Genomic DNA, 19,730 nt, shown 5'->3' with positions numbered 1-19,730 from the left:
ACGCCCATCGGAGGCAATTTGTTGTTATGAAACATTGCATAGTCTACCTAAAGCCTTTGACACATTTTGCTGTTGGCAGACGCTTGTAAGAGCACTGTGTTTTGTTGTTGTATATGGTGAATTTCCTTTGCAACTTAAATTTTATTTTTGTTTCTTTTTCTCTCATTCGTTTTTTTATTGCTGCAGTATTATTCTGCAGTAGTAAGATACTGTAATATTCTTTGTTAGAGTATTGGTTCTTACCAGTCAAAGTTACAAAAATTTAACTGAAAACTAAAACAATGAAAAATTCCCGGAATTCTAAATAATTCCCGGGCTTTTCCCAGTTTTTTCCCAGATGAAAAAATCTCTGGGTTTTTCCCGGATCTCCCGGTTGTCCCGGGTCGTGTACACCCTGGTAATGCAAAAACAGTTTACTGCAGTACTCTGGAGGTTTCAAAAATGGTTCAAATGGCTCTGAGCACTATGGGACTCAACATCTTAGGTCATAAGTCCCCTAGAACTTAGAACTACTTAAACCTAACTAACCTAAGGACATCACACACACCCATGCCCGAGGCAGGATTCGAACCTGCGACCGTAGCAGTCCCGCGGCTCCGGACTGCAGCGCCAGAACCGCACGGCCACCGCGGCCGGCACTCTGGAGGTTTATTACGGTATACAACCAGAAGGACAATATTGAGTATGTAATGCTCCTGAGGGCACAGTGAAGAGACTTGTGGTGCCTATGCCTGCAGAAAATTCTAATAGGAAACTGACAACTGGTACACAAGCTATCTCCTTTCTGAACGTTTGTTGCAGAGGAAATCACCTTTACTGGAACAACAAGGAAGATCAGACATGAAAATTCTCCAGAATTTGTCCAAAACAAAACAAGAGAAATCGGAAGAGCAATGTTTGGATTTCAGAAGGGATAAGGCCTTAGTTTCATAAGTTCCTCATAGCAACAATGCTATCAACTTCTGTCTGCTATGAATGACACAGTAATAGTTGATGAAGAAACACACAAACCTGAAATAATAATTGACTACAATGTGACAAAAAGTGGAGTTTACATCGTAGATAAAATGTATGCCTGTAACCCAATCCCAAGAATTACACAAAGGTGGACATTTGGCTATTTTTTCACTTTTTTGAACATGGCTGGAATTAATTTACAAAGCCACAGAAAACTACACGAAGGCACATCTGTCTGAAGAAGCTAGCAGCAGGCCTTATGAAAGAACAACTCATAACTGGAGCTCAACTCAAATTGTCGCCAGCCGATCTCAACATATTTCTTATACAATTTTCTGCTGAACTATCAGCTTCCAAAGATCAGAGCCTTGAACCTCCAATGAAGACATGTGGGACCTGTATCTGTTATGGACATGACAATATTCATCCACTTCAATTAAATGTGATAGAAGTATGAACATTACTTGTAAATGGCACACTAAGAAACAAATTGTCCATGAAAAGTGTTAGGAAACTGAACGTATGTCAGAATAACTGGCTAAAATGTTGCCTAAAGAACTAGAAGAGATAAAGTTTTTGTTATAATAGGTAATGATAGTGGATGTGAACTGTTTTCTTCAATATATTTAATAGTTTCTTCAGCACAGGCTTGCTTTTGCTTAAAAATATCCATGTTGTAAATTTTACAGCACATGCCAACCTATATGATAACATTACACACACCTGCTACAAGGTTAATAATCTGAAAGGAACCTAACTGGTACACCATCTAGCCCAGAGGATTTCTCTCTATTAAGTGACTTACATTACTTTCCTCCACTGAGGGTACCTACTTTCAACTGGTCCATGTTGATGGCTGTTCATGATTCAAATTCTGAATATTTACTGCATCTTCTTTGGTGAAAGAATGTCAAAACTATGTTCAGTAACTCCACTTTAATAGCACTTTCATTAGCAACATACAATTGCTATTGTGCAGTGAAGGCACTGACTGTGTCTTACGGCTGGTATACATGAAACCATAATCTCTGGATTTTCTGCCAGATTTTGAGACGAGTCTCTTTACGGAAACTCATAAATGATCTCACATTGGCATCTGCAAATGGGACGGGTGCAGTTCCTTGTAGAAAGAGAGAACAGGTAACAGTGTTCCTGGCTAATCCAAGCTACTGGAGTGAATATCTGTGGTCAATTTTACACACAGAAACTGGTGGATACTACCATGTCCATAGCTGCACAATGAGCAACATACTGGATAACATAATAATAATAATAATAATAATAATTCTGCAAACAATTAATCAACTGAATCTTTTACTCTTACTCTGGATTGTAGCTACAGAATACGCTAAGCACAGCATGCTAAGCATCTTCCTTTCCCCATTCTCTCAATGAACATCTATATTTGTGGTGGTGGTGGTGGTGGTGGTGGTGAGAGGGGGAGTAGTAACTTTTCACTAGTTCAGTGCCAGGATCAGACAGACAATAAAGAATGAAACAACACATTCAAGTTTCAATTGTTAGTTTTAACCATTTCTTAAGTTTTTTTTTCATATCTGAAGTGAAGTGACTCCTAAACAATATCAGTTACCGTTATTTTCAGATGAAAAGTATTTTTAACAACCTCCACTATGGTACTTACATTTGTAGATTGAATGGCACATTCAGTATATCAAATCGTTCTACTTCAAAATCTACACCAATTGTAGACTTGTAGTTTGCATCAAATCGCTCGTGACAAAACCTGAAACATCATTTACCATGGAATGATTCTTAACACTGCAGAAACTTAACACTATTATCAGTACAAAAATAACAAGTTCATTTTTTTATGGGTTACTTTAACTTTTTTTACTATGTCTTTCAACAGGACAATAAACTCACCCACTACAATTTTTCATAGTCCTAGTGGAAAATTCTGTCTAAAACTATGTATGTTTTTGAGTTATCTTAAGAATATTATGGGTAGGTTTTAATTATTGATCAATACACAAAAGAATAATTTCAACTTTTTAACAAGGAGAGGTCGCCAGCAGAGCGATCAATGTTTTGAAACTATCTATATGGTGATGTAGGTTAAGATCCCTTGTATCACACACTGCGGCCATTCACCCTGGTGGGCCCTCGATTGCGAGTAATTGACAAAAAAAAAAATCGGAATTTTGTGTGACTCAATAGCATTACAAAAAGTGTATGTTTTTTAGTCTGGTTGTGTGGTGTAATGGATAGAATAGGAGCTTTACAAGCAGGAGGTTGAGGGATCGAATCTTATTAGCCACAGTTAGTTATTTTTGTTTTTAAAACTTTATTGAAATGATTTTCATCATTATTTTTAATCAGTTAAGAGACTGAAATGTAATTTCAAATTCATTTCCTTTGTCACATAATTTTAATCATAATATCAACTTCTTCACTTTCTCTAATTGTTCTTCCTACAATTCTTTTTCCACTTGAAATCTTTGTTCATGTGTTTTTAATTAATTTTGATTTAATTTCTTTTGTTTTATCACCCTATTTTTTCCATCCGCCATTGCTGCGTTCATTATATCTATTTCTCATTTTGCTAGAGTTTTGTTTTACTTATAAATCCATCTTTCATTTAAATTTTAATCTGCATTATATTGTCAATTGTGCAATAAGTATTTAGATTATGTTTTAAATGTTTGTATGAGGATTACCTTGCAAAAAAACTGCATGTATGATAATAAAAATAGATTTGTCAAACCACTGCACAAATATAAACAGATTATTTTGTCTTTTGTTTTTTAACTGATACATCAGAACTGTAAAATAATTGAATATTGTAATATGACTATAATAGGGGGAAATGTTCCACGTGGGACAAATATATATAAAAAAACAAAGATGCTGTAACTTACCAAATGAGAAAGTGCAGGTATGTTGATAGACACAATAAAAAACACACAAAGACACACAAAAATTTCAAGCTTTCGCAACCCAAGGTTGCTTCCTCAGGAAAGAGGGAAGGAGAGGGAAAGACGAAAGGATGTGGGTTTTAAGGGAGAGGGTAAGGAGTCATTCCAATCCCAGGAGCGGAAAGACTTACCTTAGGGGGAAAAAAGGACAGGTATACACACGCGCACACACACACGCATATCCATCCACACATACACAGACACAGACAGACATATGTAAATGCAAAGAGGTTGGGCAGAGATGTCAGTTGATGCGGAAGTACAGAGGCAAAGATGTTGTTGAATGACAGGTGAGTTACGAGGGGTGGCATCTTGAAATTAGTGGAGGTTGAGGCCTGGTGGGTAATGGGAAGAGAGAATATATTGAAGGGCAAGTTCCCATCTCCGGAGTTCTGATAGGTTGGTGTCAGTGGGAAGTATCCAGATAACCCAGACGGTGTTTAGCCACAGGGTGATCCTCATTACCAACAAACACAGTCTGCCTGTGTCCGTTCATGCGAATGGACAGTTTGTTGCTGGTCATTCCCACATAGAAAGCTTCACAGTGTAGGAATGTCAGTTGGTAAATCACGTGGGTGCTTACACATATGGCTCTGCCTTTGATCGTGGTCACCTTTGGGGTTACAGGACTGGAGTAGGTGGTGGTGGGTGGGTGCATGGGACAGGTTTTACACCGGGGGGCGGTTACAAGGGTAGAAGCCAGAGGGTAGGGAAGTTGGTTTGGGGATTTCATAGGGATGAACCGAAAGGTTACGAAGGTTAGGTGGACAGTGGAAAGACACTCTTGGTGGAGTGAGGAGGATTTCATGAAGGGTGGATCTCATTTCAGGGCAGGATTTGAGGAAGTTGTATCCCTGCTGGAGAGCCACATTCAGGGTCTGTTCCAGTCCTCGAAAGTATCCTGTCACAAGTGGGGCACTTTTGGTGTTCTTCTGTGGGAGGTTCTCGGTTTGAGGGGATGAGGAAGTGGCTTTAGCTATTTGTTTCTGTACCAGGTTGGGAGAGTAGTTGCGGGATGCGAAAGCTGTTTTCGGGTTGTTGGTGTAGTGGTTCAGGGATTCAGGACTGGAGCAGATTCGTTTGCCACGAAGACCTAAGCTGTAGGGAAGGGACCGTTTGATATGGAATGGGTGGCAGCTGTCATAGTGGAGGTACTGTTGCTTGTTAGTGGGTTTGATGTGGACAGATGTGTGAAGCTGGCCATTGGACAGATGGAGGTCAACATCGAGAAAAGTGGCATGGGATTTGGAGTACGACCAGGTGAATCTGATGGAACCAAAGTAGTTGAGGTTGGAGAGGAAATTCTGGAGTTCTTCTTCACTGTGAGTCCAGATCATGAAGATGTCATCAATAAATCTGTACCAAACTTTGGGTTGGCAGGCCTGGGTGACCAAGAAGGCTTCCTCAAAGCGACCCACAAATAGGTTGGCATACGAGGGGGCCATCCTGGTACCCATGGCTGTTCCCTTTAATTATTGGTATGTTTGGTCTTCAAAAGTGAAGAAGTTGTGAGTTAGGATGAAGCTGGCTAAGGTTATGAGGAAAGAGGTTTTAGGTAGGGTAGCAGGTGATCAGCGTGAAAGGTAGTGCTCCATCGCAGCGAGGCCCTGGACGTGCGGGATATTTGTGTATAAGGAAGTGGTATCAATGGTTACAAGGATGGTTTCTGGGGGTAACAGATTGGGTGAGGATTCCAGGCGTTCGAGAAAGTGGTTGGTGTCTTTGATGAAGGATGGGAGACTGCATGTAACGGGTTGAAGGTGTTGATCTACATAGGCAGAGATACGTTCTGTGGGGGGCTTGGTAACCAGCTGCAATGGGACGGCCGGGATGTTTGGGTTTGTGAATTTTAGGAAGTAGGTAGAAGGTAGGAGTGCGGAGTGTCGGTGGGGTCAGGAGGTTGATGGAGTCAGGTGAAAGGTTTTGTAGGGGGCCTAAGGTTCTGAGGATTCCTTGAAGCTCTGCCTGGACATCAGGAATGGGATTACCTTGGCAAACTTTGTATGTAGTGTTGTCTGAAAGCTGACACAGTCCTTCAGCCACATACTCCCAATGATCAAGTACCGTGGTCGTGGAACCCTTGTCAGCCAGAAGAATGACAATGGATCAGTCAGCCTTCAGATCACAGATAGCCTGGGCTTCAGCTGTGGTGATGTTGGGAGTAGGATTAAGGTTTTACAAGAAAGATTGAGAGGTCAGGCTGGAAGTGAAAAATTCCTGGAAGGTTTGGAGAGGGTGATTTTGAGGAAGAGGAGGTGGGTCCTTGACGGAGGACAGAACTGTTCCAGGCAGGGTTCAATCTGGATAACCAACTTCCCTACCCTCTGGCTCCTACCCTTGTAACCGCGCCCGGTGTAAAGCCTGTCCCATGCACCCTCCCACCACCACCTACTCCAGTCCTGTAACCCCAAAGGTGTACACGATCAAAGGCAGAGCCACATGTGTAAGCACCCACGTGATTTACCAACTAACATGCCTACACTGTGAAGCCTTCTATGTGGGAATGACCAGCAACGAACTGTCCATTCGCATGAACGGACACAGGCAGACAGTGTTCGTTGGTAATGAGGATCATCCTGTGGCTAAACACCGTCCGGGTTATCTGGATACTTCCCACTGACACCAACCTATCAGAACTCCGGAGATGGGAACTTGCCCTTCAATATATTCTCTCTTCCAATTACCCACCAGGCTTCAACCTCCGCTAATTTCAAGTTGCCGCCCCTCGTACCTCACCTGTCATTAAACAACATCTTTGCCTCTGTACTTCCGCCTCGACTGACATCTCTGCCCAACCTCTTTGCATTTACATATGTCTGTCTGTGTCTGTATACGTGTGGATGGATATGCGTGTGAGTGTGCGCGTGTGTATACCTGTCCTTTTTTCCCCCTAAGGTAAGTCTTTCCGCTCCCGGGACTGGAATGACTCCTTACCCTCTCCCTTAAAACCCACATCCTTTCATCTTTCCCTCTCCTTCCCTCTTCCCTGATGAAGCAACCTTGGGTTGCGAAAGCTTGAAACCTGTGTGTGTGTTTGTGTGTTTTTTATTGTGTCTATCAACATACCAGCACTTTCTTGTTTGGTAAGTTACAGCATCTTTGTTTTTTATGAATATTGTAATAGATAAACATAATTATATTCATATTCACAAAAATTCTGATTGGAATAAGAATGATGTAAAGAAAAATGAAACAAATGAAAAAGTTAATACAACGATTAAAATTATGTGACAAAAGAATAGAAACAAAAATTGCATTTAAACTAGTTAATTGATAAAAATAATGATCAAAGTAATTTCAATACAGAGTTAAAAATAAATAAAAAAATTGCGCACATGATGAAATTCGAACCTACAACCTCCTGCATGTCAAGCTGTTTTCGTACCCATTACACCATGCAAGCATGCTAAAAACTGTAACTTTTTAATGGTATTGAGTATCTTACAAAATCCCAAAATTTTTGTCCATTTCTTGCGAACGAGGGCTCATTGGGGTGAATGACTGCAGTGTGTGATAACTTGGATCTTAACCTACATCACTGTATAGATAGTTTCAAAAAGTCGATTGCGCTGCTGGGGACCTCTCCTTGTATGACCACACATCAGTCAGCTACATGTGAGCTGCTGATTTTCCTTTAATTTATATATTGTTCCATTCAAGAATTTCCATTGTTATTACAGTTCACTTACGTGCATTCAGAAAATGCTTGGACAACATACAACATCTTCACATGTAGTTTCAAACAGAGTTTGTTCTGTCTGAGAGAAAGTATCTGTGATCATGTAAGCTAGGAGAAGAACCTCTACTAATCCTTGATCACTGTCTAGCTGATATGTTGCAATCAGATGATGGAAAAATAAAAACATAATGGCATTAACTCAGCTGCTCAAACAATCAAGGTGTGTGTATTTAAGGCTCATTACTGCTATAACTGCTACATGAGGAAATGGAAATGTTCTTGAAATCTATAAATCTGAAGATTGTTGTGTACTCAGTACAACAGGGTAAAGCATCAGTCTGGGCACTATTACGGACTCCTAGGACAAGTGTTCTAGTGAAGAAAATGTAGCAGATACACTGCTAATGACAGAAGTTGAATGCATTATTGATCTTTAAGACTGAATTGCCTGGCAGTCATTGACAACAAGGAACTGAGTTCAGAGATCATAGATGACAAAGACATCACTGATGCTGTATGGAATGAGAGTGGTAAAGTGTTTGGAGATGAAAATGAAAAAAGCATAAAAGATGTTTCCAGTACACATGAAATGTTGGATAATATAAACAAAGTCAATTCACTTTTAGCCTCTCATAAAGATAAAACAGTATGAACAAAAGAAAATACATAATGACTCACCAGAAAAAGCTGACTGATTCATTTAAAGCAGTGGAAAACTGAACCTCCAGTAGTTTGCAGACAGCATTGTAAATAGTTCCGTGTTTTGTAGTATTTTATATACTGTAGTGCAATACGATATTTCATTTGGAACTACTGTAGTGTTACTGTTAGGTTGCTGTTCGAGTATAAGTTTATTTAATTGCAGCATTTGATAACTTTTTAAAATGTTTTACTTCTAATGTTCTTTAAATTTATTAAATTTAAATACTGTAAAATATGTAGTTCACTGACTCATCAAATAGGAGATAATGACATGAGATATGATTATGATATTGATGATGATGACAAAAAAACTTAGTACAATATAACAATACATTACATGCTCTTTTAAATTTTCCATGCATAATTTTTCATTTCATGTCTCACTCATGATGTACAGTGGTAACAATACAAAGCAAGGGTGAAGCATACCCCAAGTTGAAATGTTCAGTGCAGTGCAAGAACACACACTAATCTAATTCAGCAAGCTTTCTTAGTATATTTTATGAGACAGTTCATGTGGAATATGTGTTGTATTGCTAAATACAAACTGTTTGAGGAAGTAAATTATCTATTAAATGCAATACTACCCAAAAGGGATTCCCCATATAGTTATATGTAAGAAAGTCATATTTTCTATTTTTATAGTTTCTGCGCCCAGTTATAATGTTTCTGCATAATGTTCAGGTTAACAGACAGTTTCTTATTGCAATAAAGTTAACACCAGTGTCTTCCTAAAAGTTATTCTGAATTATTCAAAATAAAGTGAAACACCACGGTTTTTGCTGCTTATGTAAAACAAGGAAAATGGATAAAAGCCCCTTTAACCTCTCAGTTATAGATATATCATATTAAATTTTTGTGCCTTTTTTTGTGGTTGCCTTATGGTGTACTTTCCAACCTTAAGTATTTTAAATAACTTTCCCTAGCCCTGGAGATCATTCTACCCAGGAAAAAGTGCCAGTACACAGAACATTTTCTGCCAAAAGGTTTTAAACCAGCTAATGAAAAAACACCACCTCAGAGAAATCCCAAAGAGTAATGTGCAGTAAAATTCTCACTGTAGAGTGTAGGAACTCTGAAAAACGTCTCTCCTATGAGCCATCAGGTGTATTTTCTGTGGTGTTTCAGCATATATTTGCACTTTTATTTTTGTGATGTGTAGCTGGAGTCAGTCCAAACAAATACTGCCCATCATGTCTTCCATGTGAAAACCCACTGTCAACAGAAAGCATTGGCTTGGTTGGTTGATTTGTGGGGGTTGGAGGGACCAGACTACAAAGGCCATCAGTCCTGCATTGGCTTGTTTCATGTTAACAACAAAATAATTTTTAAAGCAGACTTTCATATACCCATTCAATAGGGCAGTCCCAAATTTGACTAGGGCAAAATCATTCACTTTATCAATATTTATGAGGGGCATTCAATAAAACTCAAACACATTCTTTTTCTCAGCCAATTTCAGTTGGAAAAAATGCAGAATTTGTTGTTGGACATCGTGAAGTATTCCTGCTTCAGCCTATATGGCTTCATGAAGTGGTGAAACTTTACATAGCCTCGAAAATGGCTTCATAGTGGAGGTGATGTCACTGAGTTTCTTTTGGCAGAAAATCAGAGCATCACACAAATTCATAGGTGCCTGCAGAACATTTATGGCGACATGGCAGAGAACAAAACATGGTGACTCATTGGGAGAGGCACCTGTCATCATGACGAGAAGGTCGCACAATCCTGTCTGATCTCCCGCGTTCCAGCCAGCTACACACAGCTGTGACTACTGCAATGTTGGAAATGATTTCAGCTTTTTCAGTGCCATAAAAATGCAAATGAACTTCTCCTTACCCATGACAACGCAAGGCCTCATACAAATCTGTATACCCAAGAGGAGCTTCACAAAACTTCATTGGACTGTTTGTGAGTTAACGGGAATTTCGCTCTCATTTAAGTATATGGCTGAGAGAGTCAACCCTCAAGATTTGTGAAATGAACCCTGTCGCCGAGGACCATGTATCACAAAGGGCGCAGATTAACTATGAGATGGGGAAATTCATAGGTGTCTATTGTCTATTGAGGCCTAAGTGCTGTAGTGTGAGAGTGAGACAGATGAGTACCTACATCATAGGGAAACCCAACAGAAGGCTTTTGTGGCCAAGGAGATGTAGCAGTGTTAAACATTGCAGACCTAAGATCGACCATAAAGGGAAACATTTATGAAAACTATTTAATTCTGTAGTAGTGCAGGGAATGAAGCCACAGTAATTTTTATCTCCCATCCTTCATAAAATTTCATGGTGATCCCAATAAAACTTGAATATTGATCATATCTATAATAGTTTAGGATTTACTGTTAAACTGAAATTAACATGTTTTGTAACAAAGACCTGAATGCTAGAATCTGAACACTTTGATCGATCTTAACAATCGACATTTCATATAGAAGCTCATCATTAAAATGATAAATGTTGTAAATATCAACTCTGTGACTTTATTTGTTTACAATATATAGTAAATTTAAATAATCAGTATTTTCAGTTAAGCATCAGATCATCATTTCCTCCACACAAAACACATTGAACGATGGCAGCATGACACCTTTTGAATCATTAGGTAATAGAATATTTGTTGTAAAGTTTACTGTGTAATAGTTACTTTTGTTCTTTATTTATTTATCAGAAAGCACATTGATGCGAGGCTACTGGCCATGAAATTCAAAGTAGAGAAGGAAACTGTATTCGTTTTATGTAAAAGAATGTAACATTTATTATGTAATGGATATTACTGTTACTTTATTTAGAATGTGAAAGTGGTCAAACTTTGATTATTTAAATATGTAAAAATGTAAAGTAATGTAGAATAAGCTGTAGCCAATCAGTTGGACGGCTTCAGGAAAGGGAACTTCGCTAGTCAGTTGAGCAAAGATGTTCGGCGTGCGGGAAACGCAGTTGAAGACAGGTAGGGGACAGTGCTGGTTGAAACACCCATGGGGACAGTTCTGGTCTAGACACCAAAGAGTACAGTTCAGATGTAGACACCAAAGGGTAGAGTTCATTTCGGATTGAGATGCAAAAGCGGACAGTCAGTCTTTAGGCAGCTTCACACAACTTAGAAAATTTCGCGTTGTGTGGTATAACGGGACTTAGTCTCTGAGTGGTGAGCAGCTGCACGCCTGGTGTGAACTCTAACATTTCGAGTACTTAATGAGGTGGACTTTTAATTCGCGATGAGATGGTGAATGATCGAACTGTATCAAATGGATATACGCTCGAGTGCAACAGTAACTATAATGCCACCACTTTTGCTATTAGTTTGCTTTCTGAATAAACATTATTCTAACCAAATTGCAACTGTGTGGCCTACATCATTTATGGGTCATTAATTTAGTTCACGATATTATTATTACTGTTATGTTAACACTGTATTTTGCAAACTTGCCATCAGCCAGACAATTCAACCAAAGGGTCACAAGTGTCTAATTTAGGGCATGTAATGCAACACGTGCGGTTCAACCCTTAGACGAGTTAGAGTTCATTTTGATGAAGAGGAACTGCAGAGCGGTACCATGTGGGAATAAGGCTGTCGCTCTGAACGGAGATTACGCTGAAAAATAGTGTTTTGTATCCAAAAGAATGGGGAATAATATGATGTATTGGAATCCTGAATAGAACCAACCTTCTTTCAGAAAAAATTGTTGCATTACTTATTGAATGCCTCTCATATTAACAGTGACTGTTAAAAATGAATAATAACCATTACTCCAGCAGCAGTCCTTGCCCAATTTGATCTGTCTCATAACGCCATGCAGTGCACTGTCTCTTACTACTATTCGGCAGTGCTCAGTTGCTGCTGATGTACTGATAATTCTTCATGTTTTACGGCCCCTATTAACATATATCGCTAATCCGGATATACGCCAGACTAAATTGGGACTGCTCTATCAAGTGGGCACACAAAATTATGCTTTAAAAATTATTTTGCTAGTACCAGGCAATACACTCAAGTTTTATGTTGAAACTAGGTGTGTCATGGAATATATTATGAGTGATATTTATTTGAGCCAATTCCATCATATTGCAAATATATGCCAAAACATCACAGAAAATTTGACGAGATTTTACTGGACTGGCAGGGTCCGCTAACCAAGTGCACTGCACCTCAATAGTACCTCCCCCAAACCTTAAGAATGAGTATCTCTAAGTGGAGAAAGATATTTTGAAACTGACTCAGGAACTTTAATTTCGCATGGACTACACTCTTTCACACGGAGCAGATGACTTTATTAGAGGCAATACACATTGCATACGCACACTGCGGAGTGCCTACATCTTGCTGCCTCTTAGGGGCATAACCAATAGTAAAAGACAGCTTGTGTCATCAGGAAGTGTCAGGAAACATTTTGTCTTTGACGAAAGTTGTTCTCCATGACATGATGTCTTTAGACATCTGATGCAAGTATGAAGCACTGCAACAACAGCCAGAACAATAAATGAAAATCAAAAGTGTTATAGATTTGTTTCAGTACATGGTTTATCACTCAACTTAGGAAAAAACACATAATCCATTCAATTCCATACAAGGTAAAATATTTCATCAATAACAATACACGATAGAGAAAGGAAATATATACAACTGATTATTCAAAATTTCTGAGTGTGAATACTGATCAGAGCTGATTTGAAGATTTTGGCGATGAAAGCATTACAAAAATTAACTCAGTTTGCATACTTCCACTCACTGTTCTCATATGGAATGGTTTTCTAGGGCAGTTCCACACATAGGTACAAAGTATTTATTCAAAAGAAATGGCAGTAAGGGTATTTGGTATCCATTCTTGAATTTCATGTCAGCAACTATTTAAAAAATTAAGCCTACTGCACTAACAACACCCTTTCAATACATTACTCCCTTATTAAATTTCTCAAGAACAATCAGGTACTATTTGAAAATAATAGTAGCTTTTGGAGTTGATGGCTCCTTCTTCTGGTCGAAGGGTTGAAGTCGAAGGAAAAAAGATGAAGGAACGGGACTGGCACAGTTTAGGAAATGGAGAAAGTTATGGAAATGTTGCCCAGAGCCCTGGGACAGGGGAGACTTACCCAACATGATGAGAAGGACAGACTGATGGAGACTGTACTGCATGTGATTTGTAAACATGGGAGCTTAAATGTGAAAGGCAGGGTGATAAGCAAGACCGAGATTACTAACAAAACAGTGTGTAGGAGTTAATAAGGGCAGAAAGCTAAGTGCCCTATATGTGGTAGGTGGGTAGGTGAGGGAGAGGGGGAGCGGGAGGGGATGGACAGTGCTGAAAACAAAGGATATAGAAAACTAAAAGGTTATGTAGGAAAGGAATGGTTACTGAAAAGAAATGCTGAGACCAAAGAAAGTAATGTAAATGTAGAACAGGTGGATGTCAGAAAGGACCAAGGACATATTGTAATACCAGTTCCCAAACCATCTCTAATGCTCGAAACCCTCCTTTCTTACTGCAATGAATCCAATCACATATTATAATCAGTCCTTTTGAAAACACACTTTTGCACTACCCAAACCAAGATCCCACATTCTGTTTCTTGAAACCGCTTGTCCCTGGGAGTTACCCCCAAAGCCCTAACATTGAAAGTCCCTGTTTCTGGATGTAATCCTACTCTTCACCAACCCCTTTTACAGTTTCAAATACAGCAATCTCCTGCACTTACCTGGCTAATCTGTGATCTATATACCTCATCTGCCAAATTAGACTCCACCAGACTTGTCTTCTTTTACAAAATCCTGCAGTTATATGCTCCACATGTGTATGCGGATGGTACCGTTCACCACAGCAACTTTAAACTGCAACGACAGGCCAAACTTCACTGCAAAACGCTATCCTATCTTCTACTAAACTACTTCAACAGTGGTGTTTCCATTTCTGTCTCTGTCCCACTCCTAAATGACCACATCATCAACCACCACTCCTCTCCTACTAATTGAACTTGACCAATCTCCTTAACACCCCCAGCCTTTAACACTGCCTCCCAGGACTATGTAACTCATGATCACAAGAAGCAGCCACAACAGCACAGTGTTCTCAACCTCTCATCTAAGGTCCTCTCCCCTCCAGAGTTACCTGTATTATCCAAGCGTCTCATTATCAAGGAGTCTGTAAGCGAGGGTCCACTCAAGGTTTCTGACACTTCTACAAACAGCATCTGTCACCGAGATCCCGTCCCTGTGATAACTGACATACAGTCCCACCTTGAAATCTCAGGCCCCTGACAAGGACTACCACATCACTCCATATAACTTCTTACCCTACCAAACCACACAATCCCACCTTTTACCTTCTTCCTGAGATCCAGAAACCGAAACACCCTGACTCTTCCATAGTCGCTAGCTTCATAAAACACACTGAACGTATATCTGCTTTAATTGATCGACAGTTGCAACCTACAGTACAAAGACTCCCCCTATTATAAAGACACCAACCATTTCCTAGGTTGAAACTTCCTGGCAGATTAAAACTGTGTGCCCGACCGAGACTCGAAGTGCTCTTAGTAGAGCACCTGCCCGCGAAAGGCAAAGGTCCCGAGTTCGAGTCTCGGTCGGGCACACAGTTTTAATCTGCCAGGAAGTTTCATATCAGCGCACACTCCGCTGCAGAGTGAATATCTCATTCTGATTTCCTAGGTTGTCTGAAATCTCTGCCCGTTCTACTCCCACCATATACCTTGCTTGTCACCACTGATGCCACCTCCCTCTGCACCAACATTCACATGTACATGGTCTGTCTGCTGCTGAACATTATCTCAACCAACACCTATCTGATTCCAAAGCATGATGTTCTTCCTGCTTATCGTCACTAACTTTATACTTACGAACAACTACTCTACCTTTGAGGGGCAGACATACAAACAGATCAGGTGCACCGCCATGGGGACCAGGATGGATTCTTCCTATGCCAACCTTTACTGGATTACCTGCAGGGGGATTTCGTAGGATCCATAAGCCTTCTTCACCTGGATCAGTATAGGTACATTGATTACATCTTTGCCACAAGCTGACTTGTTAAAATTTTTGGAATCTCTAAGTGCATTCTCCCAATTAAATTTCACATAGTCCTATTCTCAATCCCGTGCCACTTTCCTTGATGTTGACGTCATTTCACCAAGCATCAGTTATGCACTTCTGTTCAAATTAAACCTACTAACAAACAACAGTACTTACATTTAGTCAGTTGTCACCCTTTCCATGCCAAACGTCTCCTCCCTTGCAGACTTGGCTTTCAAGGCAAACATATTTGTTCACCACCATTCTCACCTCGGCCTTCACAGGATATAATTATCCCACCAGTCTAGTTCAAAAGCAGATTTCCTGGGCCATCGCATCCAATTCTGGTACTGCCAATGCCTCCAAAAAATAACTCGTCACTCAGAATTATCCTGGGTGTCGAATGTATTAATCAACTATTTTGATAAGGCTACGACTTTCCAAAATGATGCCCTGAAATAAGGTCCATTCCTCACAAGCGAGTTCCAATCAAAATGTGTGCCTACAAAGTATCATCTCAGTTGTGAGACTCGATTCCTGATTTCCTGTTAGTAATTGATAGAAAGTCACTGAGTAAAACAGAAGTGATATCTGGCGTTTCCCAAGGAAGTATTATAGTCCCTCTGCTGATCCTTATGTACATAAACAATTTAGGAGACAATTTGAGCAGCCCTCTCAGATTGTTTGCAGACGATGCTGTCGTTCATTGTGTAGTAAATTCGTCAGATCAAAATCAATTGCAAAATGACTTGGACATGATATCTGAATAGTGTGAAAAGTGGCATTGCCTCTCAACAAGGAAAAGTGTGATTTCACCCACACAAGTACAAAAAGAAATCAGTTAAATTCCGATTACACAATAAATCACACAAATTTAAAGCCAGAATCTAACAATGGAAAATTCAGGATGGAATAATGATGATATTAAGAAAAGGATAGATTGCTACTCACGATATAATAGGGATGTTGAGCTGCAGACAGGGACAACAAAAAGACTGCTAAATAAGTAAACTTTCGGCCAAAATGCCTTCTTCTGAATTAGACAATACACACACACACCATCGCAACTCACACACGCATAACCACTGTCTCTGGTTACTGAGGCCAGACTGTGAGTCACAGGGAATGATGGGAGAAGCAACCTGGCTAGTGGAGGTAAGGAGGATGGGGGAGGATAGTAGGAGACAGTAAAATGCTGCTTGTGGTATCGATGAGGTGGGGAGAGGGTAGGGGAGCTAGGTGCAGTCAGGAGGTTATACAGAGGGTGGAAATTGAGAGAGAGAGAGAGAGAGAGAGAGAGAGAGAGAGAGAGAGAGAGAATACTACTATGGGTGCATTGTTGGAATAGAAGGCTGGGAAGTGCTGGAGTGGGAAACGTGAAGGTGATAGGTGGGTGAAGGGCAGTGACTAATGAAGGTTAAGCCGAGGAGGATTATGGGGTGTAGGACATATTGTGGAGAACAGTTACCACATGTGCATTCAGAAAAGCTGGTGTCAGTATGAAGAATCCAGACGGCACAGGCTGTGAAGCAGTCACTGAAGTGAAGAACATTGTGTTGAGCAACGTGCTCAGCGACTGGGTGGTCCAGCTGTTTCTTCGACACAGTTTGTCAGTGGCCATTCATGAGGGCAGACAACTTGTTGGTTCTAGAATGAAATTTTCACTCTGCAGCGGAGTGCGCTCTGATATGAAACTTCCTGGCAGATTAAAACTATGTGCCAGACTGAGACTCGAACTTGGGACCTTTGCCCTTTGTGGGCAAGTGCTCTACCATCTGAGCTACCCACGCACGACTCATGACCTGTCTTCTCAGCAAGGTAAAAGGTCCCAAGTTTGAGTTTCAGTCTGGCACACAGTTTTAATCTGCTATGAAGTTTCATATCAGCACACACTCCACTGCAGAGTAAAAATTTCATTCTGGAAACATCCCCCTGGCTGTGGCAAAGCCATGTCTCTGCAGTATCCTTTCTTTCAGGAGTGCTAGTTCTGCAAGGTTCGCAGGAGAGCTTCTGTGAAGTTTGGAAGGTAGGAGATGAGGTACTGACAGAACTAAAGCTGTGCAGATGGGTCATGGGTCGTGCTTGGGTAGCTCAGACGGTAGAGCACTTGCCCGCAAAAGGGAAAGGTCCTGAGTTCAAGTCTCGGTCCGGCACATAGTTTTAATCTGCCAGGAAGTTTCAACTTGTTGGTTGTCATGCCCACGTAAGACATAGCACAGTGATTGCAGCTTGGCTTGTTGATCACATGACTACTTTCACAGATAGCCCTGCCTTTGGTGGGATAGGTGATACTTGTGACTGGACTGGTGTAGGTGATGGTGGGGGGATGATGTGTGGGACAGGTCTTGCAGCTAGGTCTATTACATGGATATGAGTCAAGGGGAAAGAGGTTGGGAGTAGGGGTTGAGTAAGGAAGGACAAGGAGATTGTGTAGGTTCGTTGGGCAGTGGAGTACCACTGTTGCAGGGATGAGAAGGACAATGTGCTCAGTAACTGGGTGGTCTAGCTGATTCTTGGCCACAGTTTGTCGCTGGCCATTCATGAGGACAGACAGCTTGTCGGTTGTCACGCCCACACAGTGCTCAACACAGTGATTGCAACTTAGCTTGTTGATCACACGACTGCTTTCACAGGTAGCCCTGCCCTTGGTGAAATAAGTGATGCTTGTGGGTGGACTGGAGTAGGAGATGGTGGGAGGATGTATGGGACAGGTCTTGCAACTACCGTATTTACTCGAATCTAAACCGCACTTTTTTTCCGGTTTTTGTAATCCAAAAAACCGCCTGCGGCTTAGAATCGAGTGCAAAGTAAGCGGAAGTTCTGAAAAATGTTAGTAGGTGCCGCCACAACTAACTTCTGCCGTCAAATATATGTAGCGCTACACAGGCATGCTTTGCAGGCACAAAGATAAATACTGGCGCCAAAACCTCTGCGTCAGTAAATAAAGTTAAAAAAAAGGGTGTAAGACGAGCTTTTTTCTCCGCCCCAAGTTTCGACCACTGCATTTTCATACATTATCCAACGAAGTAAATACAAATTCTGTGTTGTTCATCTTCGAATGTAGCATCATTTCAATGTACTACGAAAATCCGACTGGCAGACTGTTTGGGATGTTTGTCAATTTGGCCAACTCTACATTCTGAATTTTTTCCTACCTGTGAGAAGAGATGGTTGCTAATAGGAACCTGATGAAATGTGAATCACATGCAGTATTCTCTTCACTATAAGAATAATACGAATATAAACATTTTGCCATGTATTCTTTCGTGTTTGCTGCTATCTCGTTTAAATCCTGTCTGCCTAATAACCTACAAAACTAGTGTGAGACAGCAGCAAATTCGGAAGAATATACATATCATGTCATGTTTATATTTGTATTATTCTTATGCCTAATAGTGATACAATCAGAAATGTAGCACGGCAATTGACTAGATTTTTAAATTTAAGATGACTCTAATTTCTGTGCAGAATGTACTGTACAAAAGAGTCGTCTGCAAAGATTTTCAAACGGAAATTTTTTTTAGCTAAACTCTCGTTCAGAACATCTATCATATGCAGTCTATTATTTGGTTTTTGTTGATCATTATCAAAGAAAGCAGCAGTGTAAGTAACAACAAATAGCAGTCTCTTGCCATTGTTTCGCTAATGAGACAATTCCTCTCTCTCTCTCTCTCTCTCTCTCTCTCTCTCTCTCTCTCTCTCTCTCTCTCTCTTTTTTAATTGTAAGCGGCGGTAGCGTGCACAAAAGCAAGCCATGCCACTATCGGCGACAGGTCGTAAACACTTATTATCAGAATGCGACAAACAGTGCATGACACAGTACAGTACTGCATTTTCAGCCTAGAGTGACGTAAACACCTATAACAAAGAGAACGGTACTTATCAGATCAAAGAAAAATAAGCAACCGATTCAAACCAGACGAAGCACGCCTGACGCATAGCAATGGCTACATGGTAAAGCGTAACTGCTTAGCTTAAGACTGGAACAAAACTACTGTAGCCGTATCGTCATTCATTCGACCTAAATTGTGTCTCATATTACAATGGACCAAATTTGTTTCGATTTAGAGGTGTGGCCTAAAACTTTTCTCTCCCCTTGAATTTCGAATCGCAAATTTCAGGTGCGGCTTAGATTCGGGAAAATTTTTTTTCGTTGATTTCGAGTCGCATTTTTCAGGTGCGGCTTAGATTCGAGTAAATACGGTAGGTCTATTACACAGATATGAGCCATGAAGCAAGAGTTTGGGAGCAGGGGTTGAGTAAAGATGGATGAGGATATTGTGTAGATTTGGTGGGCAGCAGAATACCGGTGCGGGCGGGTTGAGAAGGATAGTGGGTAGGACATTTCTCATATCAGGGCTTGATGAGAGGTAGCCAAAACCCTGGTGGAGAATGTGATTCTGTTGCTCCAGTCCTGTGTAGTACTAAGTCAC

General features: G+C 40.5%; 1 protein-coding gene across 1 annotated transcript in view; it reads right to left on the bottom strand.

Moving 5' to 3' along the window:
- Positions 1–19,730, bottom strand: part of LOC124789906 (ras-related protein Rab-34-like) — a 102,060-nt gene that overhangs the window by 60,775 nt on the left and 21,555 nt on the right. The window contains exon 3 of the mRNA XM_047257424.1: positions 2,600–2,701. Within this exon, the coding sequence (XP_047113380.1) occupies positions 2,600–2,701 (102 nt within the window). The remainder of the gene's footprint in view (positions 1–2,599; positions 2,702–19,730) is intronic.

This window comes from Schistocerca piceifrons, chromosome 3 (genome assembly GCF_021461385.2).
Source record: "Schistocerca piceifrons isolate TAMUIC-IGC-003096 chromosome 3, iqSchPice1.1, whole genome shotgun sequence".
Classification (NCBI taxonomy): Eukaryota; Metazoa; Arthropoda; class Insecta; order Orthoptera; family Acrididae; genus Schistocerca; species Schistocerca piceifrons.
The sequence above is the reverse complement of the archived record's forward strand: the minus strand, read 5'-3'. Positions and strand labels throughout refer to the sequence as shown.